Here is a 20,607-nt window from a genome sequence, read left to right as displayed (position 1 = left end):
CCCTTTGTTTTTTTCTGGTTGTAAAGAAGCCTAGAAGGATTGCAATAGGTCTTCTAGTTTGGGCAACCCAGAGGCTTGATCAACTGTAAAAAGCAAAACTGAATGGGCTCCTCTTTACCAGAGAGAAAATCAAAGAGAAGTCAAGGACAACTTAACATTTATTCCCCATCCATAAGGCCATTCTGAGGATAAAAGTTGAGTTTACAATGAGGGAGAAAAATAATTTTTTGCCTTCTCTAATATCCTTTACCATCATTTCAAGGACTTTCAGCATTTCAGGCTCATCTAAGTCTGATCTGAAACTCAAAGCAGTCCACAAACTTCTGTAATATATCTAGGTCTCAGATAACTCAGAATCAAAAGAATCCTCATAAGTATCCCTCTCGGCAATATACCAGTCTTCTGGCATCTCTTTTATGAGCTAAAAGTGAAAACTTGTGAAATGTGTTGGAAAAGGATGATGAGAAAGCCAGAAGTGAAAGTGAAGTCACTCAGTCGTGTCCAACTCTTTGCGACCCCATGGCCTGTAGCCTACCAGGCTTCTCGGTCCATGGGATTTTCCAGGCAAGAATACTGGAGTGGGTTACCATTTCCTTCTCCAAGAGATCTTCCTGACCCAGGGATTGAACCTGGGTCTCCTGCATTGTAGGCAGACGCTTTACCATCTGAGCCACCAGGGAAGTCCTGAGAAAGCCAATTCACCCATTACATATGAATAGTTACTTTATATTAAAGATACAAAGGGTCAAAAGACACCACCTGAGTTTGGAAAGTTTGCAATTTATTCAAGTTAATAAAACACATAGAAATAAGGTAGAAATACCATACCACAATACCGTAATTGCCAGTTAACAAGGCATAAAGACAAGAGCAGCAGTAATTCTGATAAGAAGGAGGGGAGGGAGTTAGAGACAAGCCTTTCCAACAAGTTGGAATATGAGCTGACCCTAAAGGATGTCTGGAATTTAGATAAGTAGAGAAGAATAGATGAGACCATTCCAATAGGCCAGGGAAAACAAGGATGCATAAGCAACACAGAATATCTGAGATCAAGGACAGGTTCTTTTCTCCAGGACATTTTGAATAAAGCATTTGCAGCAGAATTATAGCGACATATTAATTTTCTCCAGGTAAATCTTTGTTCAACTGGCAACATTAAAAAAATGTCTTTCATTTTCAACCTAAATATTTTTCTTACAGACTGTTTCTTTTCCTTGAACAATTTAAAATTAAGGTTAGAGTTATTGATTGGCTTTGTATTGTTTTGTTTATACCAATGATAACTTCTGCCTTTGGGAGCCATAATTTCTCTCAAGTCTAATATTCCCAGGTCATTTTTGCAGATAAAAAAACTTGTCAATGAGATTTTATTCTTCTGTTAATTTTTAGTGAAAGTGGTCGCTCAGTCATGTCCGACTCTTTGCGACCCCATGCACTGTAGCCTATCAGCCTCCCCCGTCCATGGGATTTTCCAGGCAAGAGTGCTGGAGTGGATTGCCATTTCCTTCTCCAGGGCATTTTCCCAACTCAGGAATTGAACCTGGGTCTCCCGCATTGCAGGCAGACACTTTATCGTCTGAGCCACCAGGGAAGCCCAGTATTTTTTTTTTTTAAGTGAATAACACATTTTAACTAGTGCCGATTTTAGCCATAGCCAATTTTTCCCTCTTGATTACAAAATCTAATTTTTCCAGAATAAACTTACAGTTTTCAATATCATCAGCCATTTGTATTTTTATCAATTACTTTGATTTATAATAAATTTTCCTATGCGATTTCAGCCACTGTCTATTTTATGTTGTAGTAAATATTTCTACCAATATCATTTATTATGAATTATTTTTAAAAGTTTAATAATTTGCACTTATATCCTAGCTAAAGCATGATACTTTATGGGCTGTTCTCCTCAGATATTCTGTAAATTTCTCTATTATACAGATTGTAATGCAAGTGTATTGTACTGAAAATCCAATTCTCCAATACATTTCTTTGTGCATTCCAAAATAAAGTTTCTGTATTGCTTTGGCAGAGAAAAAATCATAGATGCAAAAAGCAGAAGCTGACTCTGACTTAAAAGAAAAACATTTATTAAAAGGATATGGAGATAAGTCACAGAATCCTTGGGAGGGCTTAAGAACCGAACTCAGAGGCTATGGAGCAGGGAACCCTTGCTAGAAGCAGACAGCAGAACCAAGTCCCCAGTCTGCCTGCCCTGGTTGCCAGAGGCACCAGGCTCCAGGCTTGCTCTCCCAGCTCCCCTAAGCCCTGGACGCTGCGTTCTGGGAGCCAGACTAACTCCACTTGCCACCATGACCAGGCGTGACTCACCGGGGTCCCTGTTTCTTTGCTTCCTTCTCTCTCAATTAGAAGCCTGTGGTGGGTGTGTCTGAGAGGTGGGGGCTAGGGTCACTGCCTGCCTTCGTATTGTATGAGATCTTAGGGAAGCAAATAGAACACGGCTCCCCATCTGAAGATGAAGGTAGAGGAACTCCCCAACAGGGGAAGGGGCGTCATATGGTAGGCCAACAAAAAGAATGATCAATGCCCATTAAAAAGTCTAAAGATCAGAGGGAAAATATTCTGCCTTGTTCAGTGGATACTAGATATGATAGAGTGGCCATAAATCCTGGACCTTTACTTGGGGGCTGTTCACCACAGAACAAACACACCGACTTCCCTGTGTACCTCACCATACAGCCTGTCATCTCTGCAAGTTCCCAGGCAGTGGACACATTTAAAAATGAACTAAATGATCCAAAGCAGGAACGGATCCATGTTCTGCTTCCACAATAGTTTTTAGCAAATGTTATTAGTATAATCAAAGTGTTCTTTGTGTCTTGTGAACACTCTGTATGCTGCAACTAAATAACACATCGAATACTTTCATTAGATCTGTTGTTAGAACGCTTGAGGCTTCCAGATTTAAATGGGTAACTGCAAAGAATGACTGGCTTTAAATCAGTGTTTCCCTGAATCAATTTTTTAATAGTTCTCATTTAGGTGCTTATTGTTTTGTATGGTTGCTGAAAATCATATAGCTTGAATTAACATTATATTGTCATTTATATTTAATTTTAAGGACAATTTCATAGTAAATGTAATCTTAAGCGTTTAATGTAGAAAATAGATATGGCAAATTAAAAATCTCTATATTAGCTAATTTCCATAATATTAATAGCACAAAAATCACAAAGTCATTTGTATATGATCCAAAGATCATGGAATGCTAAACTTTAGGACACAGAGATCTTCATGGTCCTCTTTGCAATATGATTGAAACTGCTGTTCCAAGACTCCAAAAAACAAAATATTGTAGAGTAGTCATTAAGGACAATATTTTATTGTATTAATAGCTTTCTTAATGACTCGTGTCTCGGGTGCTGGTTCCTTCTGTATGTGTAGAGTTATTTAGTCATTTCCTTTGTCCTGCTTGGGATAATCTGTAGTTCACTTGGCCCCCTGAGCACACTTGTTCTCCTCCTTCAGGTCTTTGAACGTACGTGTTTTCTTTCTAAGATGTTTCTCTTAGGGCCCAGACTGAAGGGTGGGAAGTGGCCTAAGAGACCTCGGGGCAAAGGATCACAGTTTCATTTCCAGACTCTTTAGTCTTTCTAAGCTTTTCAAATGCTCAGAGGTTCACCACAGAATTCTGCTCAAGGTTAGACTGTTGGTATGGAGATTGTCTCAACCTAAACCAAATGGCTCTTAGAACCAAAATTAGAATACAACTTCCGGTGTTAATTTGGAGTCACAGACCACCACACCACAACATCTATCACTCTACTAGGTTTTCTTTCCATGACCACTTAATGGGAGGAGTGTTTATCTCAACCCTGCATGTCCCAAACAGAGCTATTAATCAAACCCATCTCCATATCCACTGTGAGTGAGGCAGGCATAGTTCAGGCCTTCAGGCTTGCCAGGAAGGCAGTAAGCCACTTGTTTTTCTTGGCAGATAGCTATGTCTGCATGTGGTTCCTTCTCTTCTTTCCTCAGACCACAAGATTCAGATTCCTTAGAGCCTAGAGGACCCTCAGAATTGGCTTCACCTTGTCTGCATTCTGTAGCAAGTACCATGTAGTTTAACCCTTCTTGGTTCTTGGTTTCCATTAAAGCAACCGACGTAACATCATCTGAATTCAAACAAATTGGATGACCATCTTCATCTGTGAAAAAAAATACAAACATTATTCTAGCATGTATTTGGTTTCCTGTATTTGTAATATTCAGGTTCTATGAAAATTAGAAAAACACCAGCCTTGCTCATTGGTTCAGTAAACATTTATGATGACCACTGAGGGAACACAAAGATAAAAGACATGTTCCCTGTCCTTGATAACCACTACAGGCTAGTAGGAGAGCAGAAGTAATAAAATGCGATGGAAGGTTACGTGTGCTTATGTAAGAAAGGAATACGCGAAGCAGTAAGAGCATATAGAGGTAACTGCATAACAGGTGACACAGGTCTGGTCTTTGTGACAGGAATTAAGTGGCCCTAGGATGGCCCTTTTGCATAAAGTGCTTACCCTTTCATCTTGCCACATTGGCTAAAATATCTACCTTTAAAGATGTACTTTTTTAAGTCAAGGAATTCAGTTATTTATTAAGCTAATATTTATTGCCTGCATCCTGCATACCCGGCCGTGTCCTAGGTATTGATGAGATAGCTGTGCACGAAACACATTTGTTTCTATTTGGGGTTTACACTCTAATGGGGGGGTACAGACAATAAACTAGTGGACAACTAAATCTATGTCAGGTGGCAATAAACACTGATATGAAATATAATCATAATAATTGTTATTAATATGTATAGAGTGCTAATTACATACCAGGCACTGTTCTAAGCTATATGCATATATTAACTCATTCTTCCCCTATTAAGTAAGTACTGGCACTATCCGCTTTCAACACATGAGGAAATTGAGGACAGAGGAGCTTAATACTTTTCCCAAGGTCACACAACTAGAATTTGAACCCAAATTGTCTGGCTCTAGTCGGTCCTCACGTTCACCTCCCCAAGCAGAGAGAGGAGCTGCCATGCTATGTGCAGAGGAGGTGGTGGGCAGTGTGCCCTACAGGAGTTCTTGAGAGGGACTGACTCCAGACATACATGTGTGAGGTGGGGGTGCCTGCAGAAAAACAGATAGAGGGAAATCTGACCTTCTTCACAACTGTGCTCATATTATTTTGTCTTTCTCTACTTAAAGGCTGACCTTCTTACTTAGAAATGTATAAGAATTCTATTGAAACCTAATAGCAGAGATTCTGAAACATTCCACAAAATTCTAGGGACTCTACCAGATAAACATACAAATGTATATTGAAGGAATTATTTGTTTTTTATCCATGTTTTCCAGTCCCTGAGTGTTACTGCCTGGATGAAAAGTTTACAGTCAGAAATATAACTGTCCCTTCACTCAGCATCACATTTTACAAATCAGAAACATTTCAGTCAATAGATGAAGGTCCCTCCCTTTCTCCTAATGATACTTCCAGCATAAGAGTGTCCAAATGTGTGGGTGAGACCAGTCTGGCTGCCAAGCTTCTGTGCATACCCCAGGCTGGATTTATTTGGAATGCATTTAAATTGAAATATCGGAAAAATTTAAACAATTTCAAAGGATGAAGGGAAGCACCATTGCACCTATTTATTCCCTGATGGAATTTAATGGATCTACCTATTAACCAGGGCTTCCCCAGTGGTTTAGGGGTAAAGAATCTGCCTGCGATGCAGGAGACACAGGAGATACGGTTTTGATCCCTGAGTCAGGAAGATCCTCTGGAGGAGGGCATGGCAACCCACTCCAGTATTTTTGCCTGGAGAATCCCCATGGACAGAGGAGCCTGGCAGGCTAACAGTCCATTGGGTCCCAAAGAGTCAGACATGACTGAGTGACTTAGCATGCATGCACACACCTATTACCAAGTTCCAAATCTGAACTACAAAGCTTATGTTATTATCAAAACATATGAATCACTGTTCTTGCTCTGTCTTAGTAGGTGTTTATTTAGTTTTTCAGGCCCTCACCCGCTGCTGAATAACACAGAGGCCAGGCTGCAGGCTCTTTGGTATCATTCCATGTTCCTCTTCATTATTCCAACACCATTCTAGTATATTTCAAACCATGTGAATAGTCAGTGTTTCTAAAATATCTCCCCCATAAAAATAAGCTTATCAGATGTTGAGTTTGGTTAGTGCCTATGAGCTGAATATCAATGGAAGAATCCAACTGTTATGATTATTGTCAATATGTACTCAAGAATAACTTGCTATGCATGAAAACAGCAATAAAAACATCAAAAAATGATAGGAAGAAATAGGATTAAATTGCCCAGTGGCCCAGATTATTGAGGAAATTAGGATGATATTCCTGAAGGGCTTAAAGAAATTAGGCTAAAGGAGTTTAAAATGTCAACAAAAACATATGCTTATAACATAGGTCTAGGTACTCACATTATCAGCCGCTTCACTGCCATAACTTGGGCTCATTAAATAGCATATTGGGAAACATGATTTAATTTTTTTGCCTACATTGGAAAAAAATTCTTTTCCATAAGGCAAATAAATTCTATTTTTACAAATTCTGGTGCAATATGTCAAAGAAAAATCATTAGCTCACTATTTCATCGCTTCATAGTACTTAGGACAATATTTAGTAACTTGACCCTGGCAAGCTTTCAGCAATGAGTACATCTTCTTATTGCATAAGGAATTTATGAGAGATGGGGCAGGTTGTTTATTTTGATTTAAAAACTACTGAATAGAAAACTTGCAGGTCCTTACAGCAGAGATCCTGAGCAAAGACGGCATGCACTTGGCAACTCTTGGTTTAAGAGGGAAATATTAAAATAAAGACTTCCAAGTAAGACAGGGTATTTACAGACGAGACATATGCCGGCTGACTGGCTATGTTTAGAACAGCAGAGAAGCATTTAGATTTGTTTCCTGTAGAACTCTCTGGGACTGATGAGGTGATGTTTACACAAATGTTTGGATGAAGTCACTGGGATATTTTTACTAGATGCCCAGATATGTTACTAATCTTCTCTCTATCCCCTCTCCACCCCATTAGGTCAGTAGGACCATAGCATAGGCATGGTATTATTGCTCCCTTAATCCTAATGCCCCTCTCCTTTTTTTCTTTTTTTTCAAAAAAGTCCTCCCAGTGGCTTTACTTGTCTTCTTATATATCTCTGACAATAACAAAGAAGACTTCTTACTGTTTTGTTAAATACATCTACCAGTCTGCAAAACAGCAAACTATTATTAAACACATTCTTTTACTTAAAAGTTAATTAAGTTTAAGCTTGCCTTAAAGTGACTGTTCTATGATTTCTATCCTTTGCAAATATTCAAACTCTGTTTTTCATTCTATTTCTTCTCGCTTCTCTGTCACTTTTTTTCAGTCACATGCCAATTATCAAAAATGTTGGTGATCCCCATATATCTTTCCATTCCTTATGGTCACAATTTACATTTGTTGTAGATTTCAGAATGTGAATTTCTCTTGTTACCAAAATCATATATATGTCATGGCACAGACTTGTTTCTAAAAAATTATTAGAGCTTTATTATATTCCCTGTTAACCTCTTCCAGTATCCTTATTCTGCCTAGTTATGTCTGCTTCTCTATTTTTTAAAAATATCCTTTAGAATTTTAATTCAGTCTGTCAACAACTTGGCTCCTCAATAAATTAGATATAACCAGGAAAGATTATTATATCTTTTCTAGCAGGCCAAAAGTAGCAAATTCTTTCACCACCCCTAGCTATGCAGAATGCTAAAGATAACAAAGTTTCCTTGCCTTTGCTACCACTCTGTGAAGGCTGAGAGCAAAGGCTCTAGAATAGAATCCTGCTCCAGCCCCATCCAGCAGGATGACCATGAGCAAGTTACTAACCTCAGTCTTTTCATCTGTAAAATGGTAATGTTATAATGCCTACTTCATAGGGCTATTGTAAGGATTTAATGAGTTAAATAGCACAAGTGGTATATTCAAAAGTGCTAGAAATAAAGTTACATAATATTGAAATTAAAAGCCATTCATTAAAAGGGGGTTGTCCTTTATACATACCGTGAGCAGTTTGGTACTTACCTCAGCTCCATAGATGAAACTAGGTAATGCTACATGGTAAAAAGATTTCTGTAAGGGTTCATGGAGACATCTGGTAGACCCTAAGGTAAAGCTAAGCTCTCAGGTCTTCTAACACCCATTATGGCAGCCTTTGCTATTTTTTTTTTTTAACAAATGTCCGTACATATTAGAAGGAAAGGCTTCTGTGAGCAGAGTTGAATTTTGAAATATAACACAAGTCAACTGTAAATTCCTCATATCCCCACAGAACTCTTTTTCTCTGCAGCATTTGACCATTTCTGACTGTGAGTCTCTCTCTTTTCGATTTCCATGACAACCTTCCTCTTCCCATTCTGACTTCTCTCAGTGCCCATCAAGAAAAGTCAGTCAGTCTTCTGTCTTCTACCACTGAGACTCTGAGAATCATCAGCTCAGCCTCATGATGAGATAGCAGGTAGCACCAATGTGAAATTGGCTTATTCTGAGGAGGATTGGGATGTATGCTCAAAGCACATCTCTTTCCAAATTGTCGCTTAGCTGTTCATGTTAAAGATGTGTCACGATCAGAGTCTAATCTGCATTCATGTCATGGATCGAAATTTACTCAAAATGTGTAGTTAGAAACACTGCAAACAAGACAAGCAGATAATCATCCTGGGCTTCTTATTTTTCCCTGCTATTATTAGTCAAGTGTATCACTCAAGGTGAAGGTCTCACTGTAGAGAGATGCCTCCAGGGCAACAATCAGCCATTGAATAATCAATCAGTGCTGAGCCAAGAGGCTTAATTTCTGAGGGATTCTGAGTCGTGGTCCATCTTGCCAGGTTTATTTCTCAGCAAGAATGTTTGCATTTGAAAAAAAAGAAAAAAGTCCTGTGAACTTTTAATTATGGGATGGAGTTTAAGAACAGCTGGAAAGGATCATTTTAAAATTTATTTTTCTGCAGCCAATTAGGCAAATGTATCATAAATCTGTCTTTGGAAATGAATTAAGTGACTATTGTGTTTTAATACCAAAATACTGAAGTGGAATTACACTAGCCTTTATCAGGGTATGACCCACTACAATAATCACAGCAAACTAACTAGGCAGTTTGAAGTACTAGATTAGATATATACACATGGATGGCTTTTAAAAACACAGTATTAATGTAAAACGGAAGAAAAGAAGCACTGTATAACACTAAAGTATCCATCCATACAATACACATTTTGTAGAAAACATACAAATTAACAGAGACACATTAAATGGCTACCTGGCAGGTAGAGAGAGGAACTAGAACAGAAGAGGAATATGGAAATAAGAGGCTAAACAAACAAATGAAAGAGAAACCCTGCATAGACCAATGATGATAATGCACCATCAACTGTAATTAACTCAGCTCTGCCACTGAGGTCGAAACTGGCATGAGAAGTGGAGAATGAAGAGAACAGGCCTCATGGAAATATAGTCTAACATGTTAATTCTCTTTCTTACTATCTTAGGTTATAAATCCAGGGGCCATATCATTATTCTTTTTTTTTTTTAATGTAATGAACAAACCAAAATTACTTTCAAAGAGGAGGATAATAAATACTTAATTATGAGGATGGTGCCAGTGTATTATTCCTCCTGTGCACTGTAAGATATCTTCCAGGTACATCCCATTTTGACCTTGTTCAGTTAACACTGGAGAGAAAACTCAGAAATTCTGAAGAAGAATCAAACTTACCTTCAAAGCCTTCATTTATGACTCCACTGGGGTTTGCTTCTCCTCTGCATTGAGAAATACTATTTAAGGAAAAATTTCTGAATAACTGAAGCTGTTCTTGAATTTTATGGAAGGTAGGTCTTTGGTCAGGTTCTTGAGCCCAGCACTGGGTCATTAAATTCCACCTGGATGTATGAGTAAAGACATGAAAGTAAATGGTGACTGGATATCATTAGGTAGCCATTACCAATAACCTGCGTAAGGTCATTTCAGACGCAAAAGAATTTGAGTTATTGCCAGTTTTCCACAATTAATATAACTGAACCAGAACAAAAGCTTTTGTTTCTTATTTATTTAATTTGTTGTTGTTGTTTAGTTGCTCAGTCGAGTCTGACTCTTTTGCAACCCCACAGACTGTGGCCCACCAGGCGCCTCTGTCCGTAGGATTTCCCAGGCAAGAATACATTTCCTTCTCCAGGGGATCTTCCTGACTCAGGAGTCAAACCCATGTCTCCTGTACTGCAGGTGGATTCTTTAACCGCTGAGCCACGGGTCAGGAAGATAACAGTTGCAGACAATATAACTACCTTTATTAGAAAACATCTTCCTTCTGAAAGGCCAACATTTAACAGTTATTAATCAAATAAATAGATAGATAAATATATGGTTAGAAAATGTTTACCGAACCAATAAGAAAACCAACAGCTAAATTATTGAAGAAGCTGAGATTAAATTTTACATTTATACATTGATATCTGAAACAAAATCTAAGATGTACTCCAAGCCACACAGATATTTAGTGGCAGAACCAGAAGCAGAAATCAGATCCAGTTCTTCAGTGCCAGGTTAAATAAGATGCTCAGTTCCCCTAGCCATAAATAGCTGGTTGTTTAATATTATCTTTTCCTTAATGATTGTCTAAGACATGTCCGTGCAGAACTCTCAATGAGTGTTCATTCATTCATTCATCAAAGATCTGTTGGACACATTATATACGAGCAGGATATCAAGAGCAAGTGATATGGCAGTGTGGCTCCTGTCCTCATATGATATATAAAGCACATATAAGAGGGTGGCAAAATTTACCCACTACAACTCACAGGAACAGGGGGAAAACGTAGCTCTTTTGATAGCTTTGTAACTGATTCGCAAAGCCTCACCCAGCAGAAGAAAATTAACTTCATTTAGAACAATGCCAGTTATGAACTAGTCTGTTCTGAAAACCACCCTTTTTGGGTAATCCTTGGTCTTTTATGGCTAATAACTTGCTGTCTCTTATCTTCAGGCCATTCCTACTCCCTCTGTCTTCCTCTCCAAGGTGGTGTCAGGATTTGCATGAGCTGTACTGGCCCCGTGAAGGATGCTTTGGGCCCCACTGTGCCCTCCAGGCCTTCTCTAGTCTCAGAGTGGAATGATGAGGAATTCCGTAAGGAGCGACTGGTCTGGTCCTTCCTGCAGGCATCGACTGCTATCTGCAATCCATGATCTCTTTCCCTGCTCTTTTGGTCCTTCTCACGGAACTGGTCCTCCCGTTTCTCTCTCTAGCTGCAGGCCTCTCTGAGACTGCATCACATCCTACATCTGCTGACAAGGCTCAGGGAACCCTTTCCTGTTTCTGCTGCATGCCTACAGGATGCTCCCTAGCCAAAGTTCTAGCTTTCAACAAAATGTTCACTTTACACAGGGAAACAAAGGAGGCTTGGGAGCAAAAGCTACATGTTCTCTTTCTGGACATGGAGTCCATCCTATTCAGGATGCTGAGTGTCCCTGTCAACGCAGGGGGTCCGTCAGGGATCTCCTTGCCATCCTGCCAGACTGGGAGGAGTAGGCAGTTGCTCCCCGTGTTTGGTGTCACCTCATCTAACTGAAGCCTACAGAGGTTTCAGGACCTAAATATCCAACATCTTCACCCTCTTATCTTGTCAAGGTTTCTTCTTCCTACCCTTGTCCAGGGCTTAGAAGGAGTGGAGTTTCTCTTCTTCTTGTTTGTTAGATTATATAGAATTATAGGTTTAGTAGCTCAAAGTTGCCATTTAGCAAACTAACAAGGAGCTAAAGGATTCTACATAAGCCTCTCTCTGCTCTAAGCATCGTTTCCAAGTCTGCTGACTCACTAAAAAGGTCAAGTGCCTGCTCTCCTCTTTCACTCTCTGGAGCTAGAAGGGTGACCGGGGGCAGAGAGAGAAAGGCTAATAAAGAAACATAAACTGGGAAGTATTTAAAAATTTTAGTACTACCATATCAACAGATAAATATATAATTAAAACTTATAAGTTCTAAAAATGGTACTGCTGCTGCTGCTAAGTCGCTTCAGTCATGTCCGACTTCTGTGCGAGAAAACAAATGTGAACACTAATTAGAGATGGAACATTTTCGGTAAGTTGCTTATAGAAGAACTTCTGCGGAGGTGGCGTTTAAGCCAATGAACTCTGTAGAAAAATAAGATGCTAGCCATGGGAACTGGGTGGGGATGAAAGTCAGGGAACACACTAGAAGAGGCAAAAGCATGTGTAAATTCCTAACTTTGGAAAGAACTTGGCACATTTTAGAATGTGAAGGACAGCCAGTATAGCTGTAGAGCAGTCACTGAGGGGGAGAGTATAAGAGATGAGGCCGGAGAGGAAGGCGAGATCACAAAAGTCAAAGATCAGCCTAGGCGCTAGATTTTATGCAACACAATGGAAGCTGTCAAAGATTTTTAAGGGAACATGATCTTTACATTTTTAAAGGATGACTCTAGCTGATATATATAGAGAATTGACTGTAGAGGGGCAAGTTGGAAGCAAGGAAGTTATTCGAGAAGACTAGGTGGAAAACCCCATGGATGGAGGAGCCTGGTAGGCTGCAGTCCATGGGGTCACGAAGAGTCGGACATGACTGAGCGACTTCACTTTCACTTTTCACTTTCATGCATTGGAGAAGGAAATGGCAACCCACTCCAGTGTTCTTGCCTGGAGAATCCCAGGGATGAGGGAGCCTGGTCGGCTGCCGTCTATGGGGTCGCACAGAGTCAGACACAGCTGAAGTGACTTAGCAGCAGCAGCAGCAGGTGAGAGACGATGGTAGTTTGGACTAAAGCAATGACAATGGAGTGAAAATATATTCAATCTCTAGGTGACAATGACCCAGAAACCATCATAGGTATTGATTGAATAGTAATATCTGTATGTGGCACAAAAATTCCACTTCTATCTCTTTTATTTCTTGACAAGCACCTCATGTCAGTGTTAATATCAGAGTATTATAGAGAAACCTAATATTGATCTTTTTCAGTATTGATCTGATGAATTTTCATTTATATTACAATTTACATTCTGGATATAGAGTACTGAGCATGGCTGTATTTTTATAGATTAGAATCATCACTAAGAACCTAATCCTTTACATATTGCTTTATAATCTTTGGCATTTAGCAACAGGAATGAAACAAATAACTCAAAGAAGGACAATTCGACTCGGAAATAATATCATGTGACTGATACCCCGATCATGGAATTTAAACCAATTTTAAAATAGAAACTTAATGACAAACCTAAGGGTGGACTTCTAAGGTGGTGCTACCAGTAAAGAATCCACCTGCCAATGTAGGAGGCGCAAGAGATGCAGGTTCGATTCCTGAGTCAGGAAGGTTCTATGGAGTCGGAAATGACACCTCCAGTATTCTTGCCTGGAAAATTCCATGGACTGGTGGGCTACAGTCTGTGGGGCCACAGAGGGTTGGACACAACTGAGTGACCAGCACACAGGTGAAAGGAGAAAGTAAAGTGTAACTTGCCACAAGAAACCTAACCTCTTCTAAAAACAAAGTTGTAATTTTGAGATATTATCAAAGGATACGTGGAATCTCTCAAGACTTGTCATATTTCAATTATGAAGTTTTACTTTATTTATAATACACTTCATTCTACAAAGTATTCAAGACACTTAACGAAGATGATATAGTGAGAAGGAAGGAGGAAAAGGAAGGAGGGAGAGAGGAGAGAAAGCACCCAGACAATTGCCCCTTCTCCACTCTGCACCTCACCCACTCCCACTTTCCTGCAAAAGTTTAATTTATGTAAGTTATCTAAGCAGATATTCCTAATTTTTCATCTATGGAGGCTTTAATTTACATTATTCTTCTTAACTCTCTAATGGCAAAAACAAGTGACCTGATAAATATATAACACCTTTCTCTCCCACTGTCCAGGGTCAAATGAGTACTGACTGCCCTAGATTAAGAAAAGAGGCACGCTCTATAAAGCAATAGTCATTTAAAAGTAAAGAGCACAACTTGTTCAGGCTTCCCAGGCGGTGCAGTGGTAAAGAACCTGCCTGCCAATGGAGGAGACACGAGAGACGTGGGTTCGATCCCTGGGTCGGGAAGATCCCCTGGAGAAGGAAATGGCAACCCACTCCAGTATTCTTGCCTGGGAAATCCTATAGACCAAGGAGCAGGGCAGGTTACAGTCCATGGGGTCGCAAAGAGTCAGACACAACTGAGCACACATACAACTTGTGCTCTTAAACAATATTAAAATGGCAATGGAATAAATGACTAGGCTTTTAAATATTATCAAACCCCCAAAATGCATTTCTTGCATCTTGTAAATTAACAACTATTTCTTTGGTATAGGGGTCTTTCCTTACAAAAAGGGGTCTTTCCTTACTTGTCGCAATTCAGTATCATGCATTAAATACTTTTACCAAATTATAGTTACAAATATTCAATCATATTAGTCTAAATAAAGTGACAGGTCCTTCAATTTTGTTAAAATTTACCTGGGATGGTTCTACCTCTGAACAGATACTCTGATACTTGAAATATCTCATTTAGCTAAGTGTTTCAGTTCAAATTCTTCCATTCACCATACCAACCCTTTTACTCCTCTTTGCTTCAATTTCTTCCAAAATAGCACAAAACTCATTAACCATGTTCATTATTAGTTTTTATGAGTTAAGTTCTTGGATTCATAAAGCAATTGAAATTTAACAGATGAAAACTCCATGGCATCTTTCAGAATTAAGGGCAGGTTAATTAATAGGCATTTAAGCAAATCATATAAAATTCAGATTTGAAAAACTCCCTTACTCACTATATGCACTCCTGGAAAGATGCAATTAATATCCAGATATATATATTCTTGGGCTTCCCTGGTGGTTCAGATGGTAAAGAATCTGCCTGCAATGCAAGAGACCCAGATTCGATCCCTGGGTCAGGAAGATCCCCTGGAGAAGGAAAAGGCCACCCAGTCCAGTACTCTTGCCTGGAGAATTCCATGGACAGAGGAGCCTGGCAGGCTACAGTCCATGGGGTCCCAAAGAATCAGACATGACAGAGCAACTAACACTTACACATATTCTTACAGGGTAAAAATAAGATGGTGAGGCTCCATGTTCTCTATTTTGACCTCCTGCATTGGAGAAACTCTCCGGTAATTTCAGTTTCCCTGTGATACCTGTGGCCGAGAACCCCAAAGAGCTCTCACTTGATGTAGATTGCCCTTTGATCCCATTTATTCCTGAGAGTGTTAAGGTTGTTGTGCAAACTAAAAGCTGAAGAGAACACTGAGGACTGGGCTTTGCACCATACGTCCCAGACTATGGAAAGAAGGGCGGGAATGCTCTGAACTTTCACATTCCATTAATAGCTAAGCACAGCGTAGCCATCTATGGGCTCACCTGACCCAGAGTGCATCCAGGTGCTGAGTATTTAAGCAGTGAATAGAAGGTGCAGACCGGCTCAGCGCAGACTTTCAACCCTCTAAGCTGGGCCTGTGATCTCAGAGAAAGGCTTCAAATAAAAATCAGTTTCCTCTGTACTCTAAGGAGAGTAGTTAATCTTTATCATGACAACTTAAGGCCGTGGCCAGATGAATGGCATCACTGAGAGCTCCATTTCCTTAGCAGGGCTTGTCTCCCTAGTCGGCCATGGATCGTTAACCCTTCCTGGGGATCTGAAGCAGGCGGCCTTTGGAGGGTGTAGAGCATTGTTTGCTTTTTAATTACTGATGTTCAAATGAACTTCAAAAGCAGCAATGGAAATTTTGGCTTCAAGGAAACTATACTTTCATAAAATTAGAGCAATAATATATCCAAATGAATAATTACTCAAGATAAAATCATATAGAACATTATCTTTTTTCACTTGTAATGAGGAATATTTTTCTAGAACTTTTCTAGCACTCCTTCTTCCTCCTCCTTCTAGTTAAATTTCTGGATACCTTTGGAGAGGGCAAAGTTCAACATAACTGCATTTTTCTTCCTTACAATAGGACAATTAATTATCTACCTTCTTCCTCCCCAAACAGAATAAATGAACACATTAATCAAAATGTATAATTCAGTGATTCCTAGAGTGCCTATCAAAAAAAGAAATGCATAATTATGATGAGATACATTACTCCCTAGAGGGGATATGCCAAATAGATATGCCAAATAGAATTCTAACAGCACAAGGAAAATTTTGTGCAACTAAAATTTGGGGGAAATCTTCTGAGTATTCAATAGATGTATAAGAGGTACAAAACAGTGATTAGTTTGCTAACCACTTGATACAAATGTATTTCATACTTAGGAATGCTAGGTTGTTTTTTTTTCCCCTCAAGCCCTAGACTAACTTTTTAAAAATTTTATATAAATTTCTTACCCCTAACTTACAGAAGTTTTTCCATCTGCCCCAAAAGGATCATGAATCATATTTTTAGGCACTGCCACCAAACTCGTTCAGATATGTGTATAACTGATCCTTCTGTAAATATCCCCGAGGCTATAAAAGCTAAATCAGAAACAGACAGTGATTCCAATCTTCTTCAAGCTGGAAGATTTAAATAATACAAAAACATTCACCCACAGAACATCCAACCAAGGTGCCCAGTTCTTAATCATCTTTTGGCTCCAGTCTGAATAATCCTCTAAATAACACAGCATGGTCAAGGCCGTGCAGCCATGGTGTGTATCCGCATACTGCTAATTCCTTTTGCACTTGTCTGTACCGCACAGTTTAGCACTTTATTACATGTTGGCTTCTTATCCAACTGCTCCATGTGTGTGTCTGTCCTTTCAAAATACATTTGGAGATGCTGAAGAGCCGTGGCTCTGGTTGAAACACTTCTGTATTCCACACAATCTGTAGCATGGTGTAGTACATACAACAGAGGAGTTTATACTTGTTGATTCTATGTTCTTTCAGAAACATCATGGGTAAGACACCTTTTAGAAAAAGTATCAAGACTTCCTATTTCTGCTAAAAGGTTGTTCACAAGAGGGTAGATTAGTACACAGCAAAATAACCTGGTGTATTTTCCCTTTATAATTAGATCAAAATCACCAACTGTTCCAAGGATCACAAATCTATTAGAATTCAGGAGCTGCCAGGACCAATTTGATAGAATCTCTAACACTTACTCTATGTTAAGTTCATAAATAGATAACAACCTATATAGGTTGTTATATATTTTTAGTAGTAGTATATCCCAATATCAGCTTTATTAACAAAAGCAATTCAGCTTTTAAACAATATACTCCTATTTAAGAGAACCTTTAAATATGCAGGTTAAGATGTTAGTCAAATCAGATGTTCCAAAATAAAATGAGTATGTATGTGATACACACACAAACACACAAAGCACTTTTGTTTACTTATTAGAATTCACTTAACCAAGAGTAAACATATTGTTGTTCTAGATTTTGCTTCTGAAGTAAAGTATTATGTGTGTATATATATATATAAATAAAAAGATATCATCATATATTTAATGAGTTAAATGTCACAATTTACATTTTAAATAGGATATACAAATATATGAACTCCAGTTTTTATTTAAAAATACCATACCAATGAAGCATAAGAATGCATGTACATGTGTTTTTGTTTTTGAGATGCTTATGGGAACATAATTAACTTACAGATCATCAGGACAATTTCTTGGTGGCTCCAGTCTCCCCCCTGTTTGCACATAGTTTAAAACATCAAGGTTGGAATGAGCTGGGTAAGGTTGATGACCAAGAGTTAAAATTTCCCAAATCAGAATTCCAAAAGACCTAAGGATATTAAACAGTTTGCTTTAATTATACTTATTACAAACATCATGTTTACAGTAGTTTTTCCAACATAATTATTCCTGGGGCTATCAAGAGTCTACTTTGTGATTGGCATTATTGGCCCCATAAAAGGCAAATGGGGGACTTAAAAGCAAGTCAACCTCAAGAAAAAGTAGAACAAGCAACTGCCTACTACCAACACTTCAAAGGTGATAGGAAGGCTTAGTAGGGGCACACACACACACCCACACACACACACCCCACACCCACACACACACACTCTGCTCCTCCTCCCTGGCTGAACCTGCACGGCAGACCTCCATTACCTATGGCTTTCATAGCTTCATTATGTAAACACACTAGGGGTGAGCAAGAAAGCGTTTCATCTCCTTGAGTTTGAGTGCTAGCAAAAGTGGAGAGGGAAGGCATGAATAAAAACTGGCAAACCAAGGGCCAACTTTATCTTATTCCTGATTTTGCAGAGGTCCAGTCTAGCTTAAAAGTTATTAGAGGGCTTCCCTGGTGAAAAGTCTGTCTGCCGATACAAGGGTTTAATTTGCAATGCAAACCCATGCAATGCAAGGATTTGCATGGGTTTAATTCCTGGTCCAGAAAGATTCCACATGCCTCAGGGTAACTAAGCCCGTGTGCCACAACTACTGAGTCTGTGACACCCTTGAGTCCGGGAGCCACAACTCCTGAGCCCGAGAGCCCTACAGCCTGTGTTCCGCAACAGGAGAAACCACGGCAACGAGAAGCCCGCATACCACAGTTAGGTAGCAGCCCCCATTCCAGTAGCCCCCACTCACCATATCTAGAGAAAAACCCAAGCATTAACAAAGACCCAGCATAGCCAAATAAATAAATAAATAAAATCAGTTTTTAAGTTACTGGATACATCTTTACATTTTGAGCAGCTCTAATCAAAAGTTTGGAGTCAACAAGCAAAAATGAGGGGTTCTATTCAAATAATAAAGAGCTGTCCAAACCTCCCTCATGTCCTAATCTTTTTGAGATCTATGATTGAAATTCTGCTTATAAATTAATGACCAAACATCCCCAAATAGTAGGCATTTGGACACAAACTTGGACATTAATTCATAGGTGCCAATTCCTATTAGTCATAGCCTCTACATTTTTGAAGAGTAGTAAGATAGCTGAAGTAAACAGATCTCTTGAACACACACCAGTAAGCTAACGGATCAAAAAGAATTGGTATAAACCGCTGAGACCCAGGAATAGCCCCTTCTTACCCTCTAGCTTTCACTTTAGCTTAAGGAAAATCACTCAACCTCTATGGTCTTGTGTTTTCTCACATACGAAACAAGATGACCTTTTAAGGTCCCTTCTGGCTCTGATATTTGATGGTGCTGCCCACGTTTCCCTGTGCCCTGTAAGCTCACCATACATCAGACTGAGTAGTGAAGATTCCATCCATCAAACTTTCTGGAGCCATCCACCGAACAGGGAGCAGACCGTCTCCTCTCTTCCTATAGTAATCGTTTTTATAGATGTCCCTCGCGAGTCCAAAGTCCCCAATTTTCACTATCCGTGATGGACTGGTATAGTCTTTCATGGAGACAAGGCAATTCCGAGCTGCCAGATCCCTAGAGCAGAAGCTATATTTAATAATAATAATAACAGTGAAGTTCCAGAGATCAGACAAGCAACACTAGTAGGTCTGCAGAGAAGAGAGATTTTAGTAGAAAGTATTGCTATCTTGAAGGAATGAAAATGTTCATTATCTTGTAAGTTTCACCCAAACTAAGGTGATTATTGTGTCAATATTCATAAGAACCCGGTATCCAGAAAGTCACTATACCTGTGAATGAAGTGCATCTGCTCCAAGTAGACGCAGCCTTTCGAAATCTCTACACACAGGTCCACAAGGTCAACCAAGGTGAGTAAAGGACCATGAAACTGCAGGAAACAAAAGAAAAATTATAGGCACTTTTCCAGTTTGCACTATATGTAAACATGGCTGGGCTTCCCGGGTGGCACTAGTGGTAAAGAACCCTCCTGCCAGTGCCGGAGACAGGTTTAAGAGACACAGGTTGATCCCTGGGTCAGGAAGATCCCCTGGAAGAGGTCATGGCAACCCACTCCAGTATTCTTGCCTGGAGAATCCCATGAACAGAGGAGCCTGGGGGGTCCATAGGATCGCAAAGAGTTGGACACTACTGAAGCGACTTAGCATTCACACATTCATATGACTGCATATATATGATGTTTTAAAGGAATTTCTAGCTACAGTTAAGGAATTCAAACAGAGGAAAAGAGCTATATTTATAGGCTTTCCACCAAAATATACATAAATAAGACTATGTTTAATAAGCTAAGGCAATGTAGAATCTTCATCGGAAAGCTCTTAGGGTGTTAGTCAAATGGACTATGCTAAAACCCATTTCTGCTACTTACAAGTTGTGTGAACTTGCTTACAGGGCTTAATGCACTAAACAACTTTCTCATGTATAAAATGGGAACAATAAGACTGATTGTGCTGGATCTGAGATGAGATATGTAATCTGGTGAGACATACTAGGAACTTAATAAACAGTAGCTGCTCTCATAAGTAGTAATTATGATAGTTTAATTATTGGCCCAATGTCACACAATAATGTCCATCATGAGAATGGGCTTGTTCTCCAGATAAGCCGCATAGAAACTGTGAGCAATCCTCTGTTTCAAGGTCACAGATTACTCCTCTCATCTAGGAGAACCAGCACAAATGCATAGTTGAGCCTGTACTAGCTGCAATGATTTCTACATGAAAAAAGCCAGTTGGAGTTTTTATTAGGACCATATGGAAAAAATTC

General features: G+C 39.3%; 1 protein-coding gene and 1 non-coding gene across 7 annotated transcripts in view; both read right to left on the bottom strand.

Annotated features, from left to right (window-relative positions):
• Positions 1-607: 607 nt before the first annotated feature.
• On the bottom strand, positions 608-680 carry TRNAC-ACA (transfer RNA cysteine (anticodon ACA)). Its single transcript has one exon. It is a non-coding gene; the product is annotated as a tRNA-Cys (tRNA).
• An 80-nt stretch (positions 681-760) lies between these two features.
• Positions 761-20,607, bottom strand: part of ROS1 (ROS proto-oncogene 1, receptor tyrosine kinase) — a 119,485-nt gene continuing 99,638 nt past the window's right edge. For all 6 annotated transcript variants that reach the window (XM_070376373.1, XM_070376375.1, XM_070376377.1 and 3 more), the window contains 5 exons: positions 19,614-19,711; positions 19,195-19,398; positions 17,657-17,791; positions 9,791-9,954; positions 761-4,166 (listed from right to left, as the gene is read on the bottom strand). In XM_070376373.1, the coding sequence (XP_070232474.1) occupies positions 3,856-4,166; positions 9,791-9,954; positions 17,657-17,791; positions 19,195-19,398; positions 19,614-19,711 (912 nt within the window). In that variant the 3' untranslated portion in view covers positions 761-3,855. The remainder of the gene's footprint in view (positions 4,167-9,790; positions 9,955-17,656; positions 17,792-19,194; positions 19,399-19,613; positions 19,712-20,607) is intronic.

The sequence above is a fragment of the Bos mutus genome, chromosome 9 (assembly GCF_027580195.1).
Source record: "Bos mutus isolate GX-2022 chromosome 9, NWIPB_WYAK_1.1, whole genome shotgun sequence".
Classification (NCBI taxonomy): domain Eukaryota; kingdom Metazoa; phylum Chordata; class Mammalia; order Artiodactyla; family Bovidae; genus Bos; species Bos mutus.
This window is presented reverse-complemented; position numbering and strand designations above follow the sequence as displayed.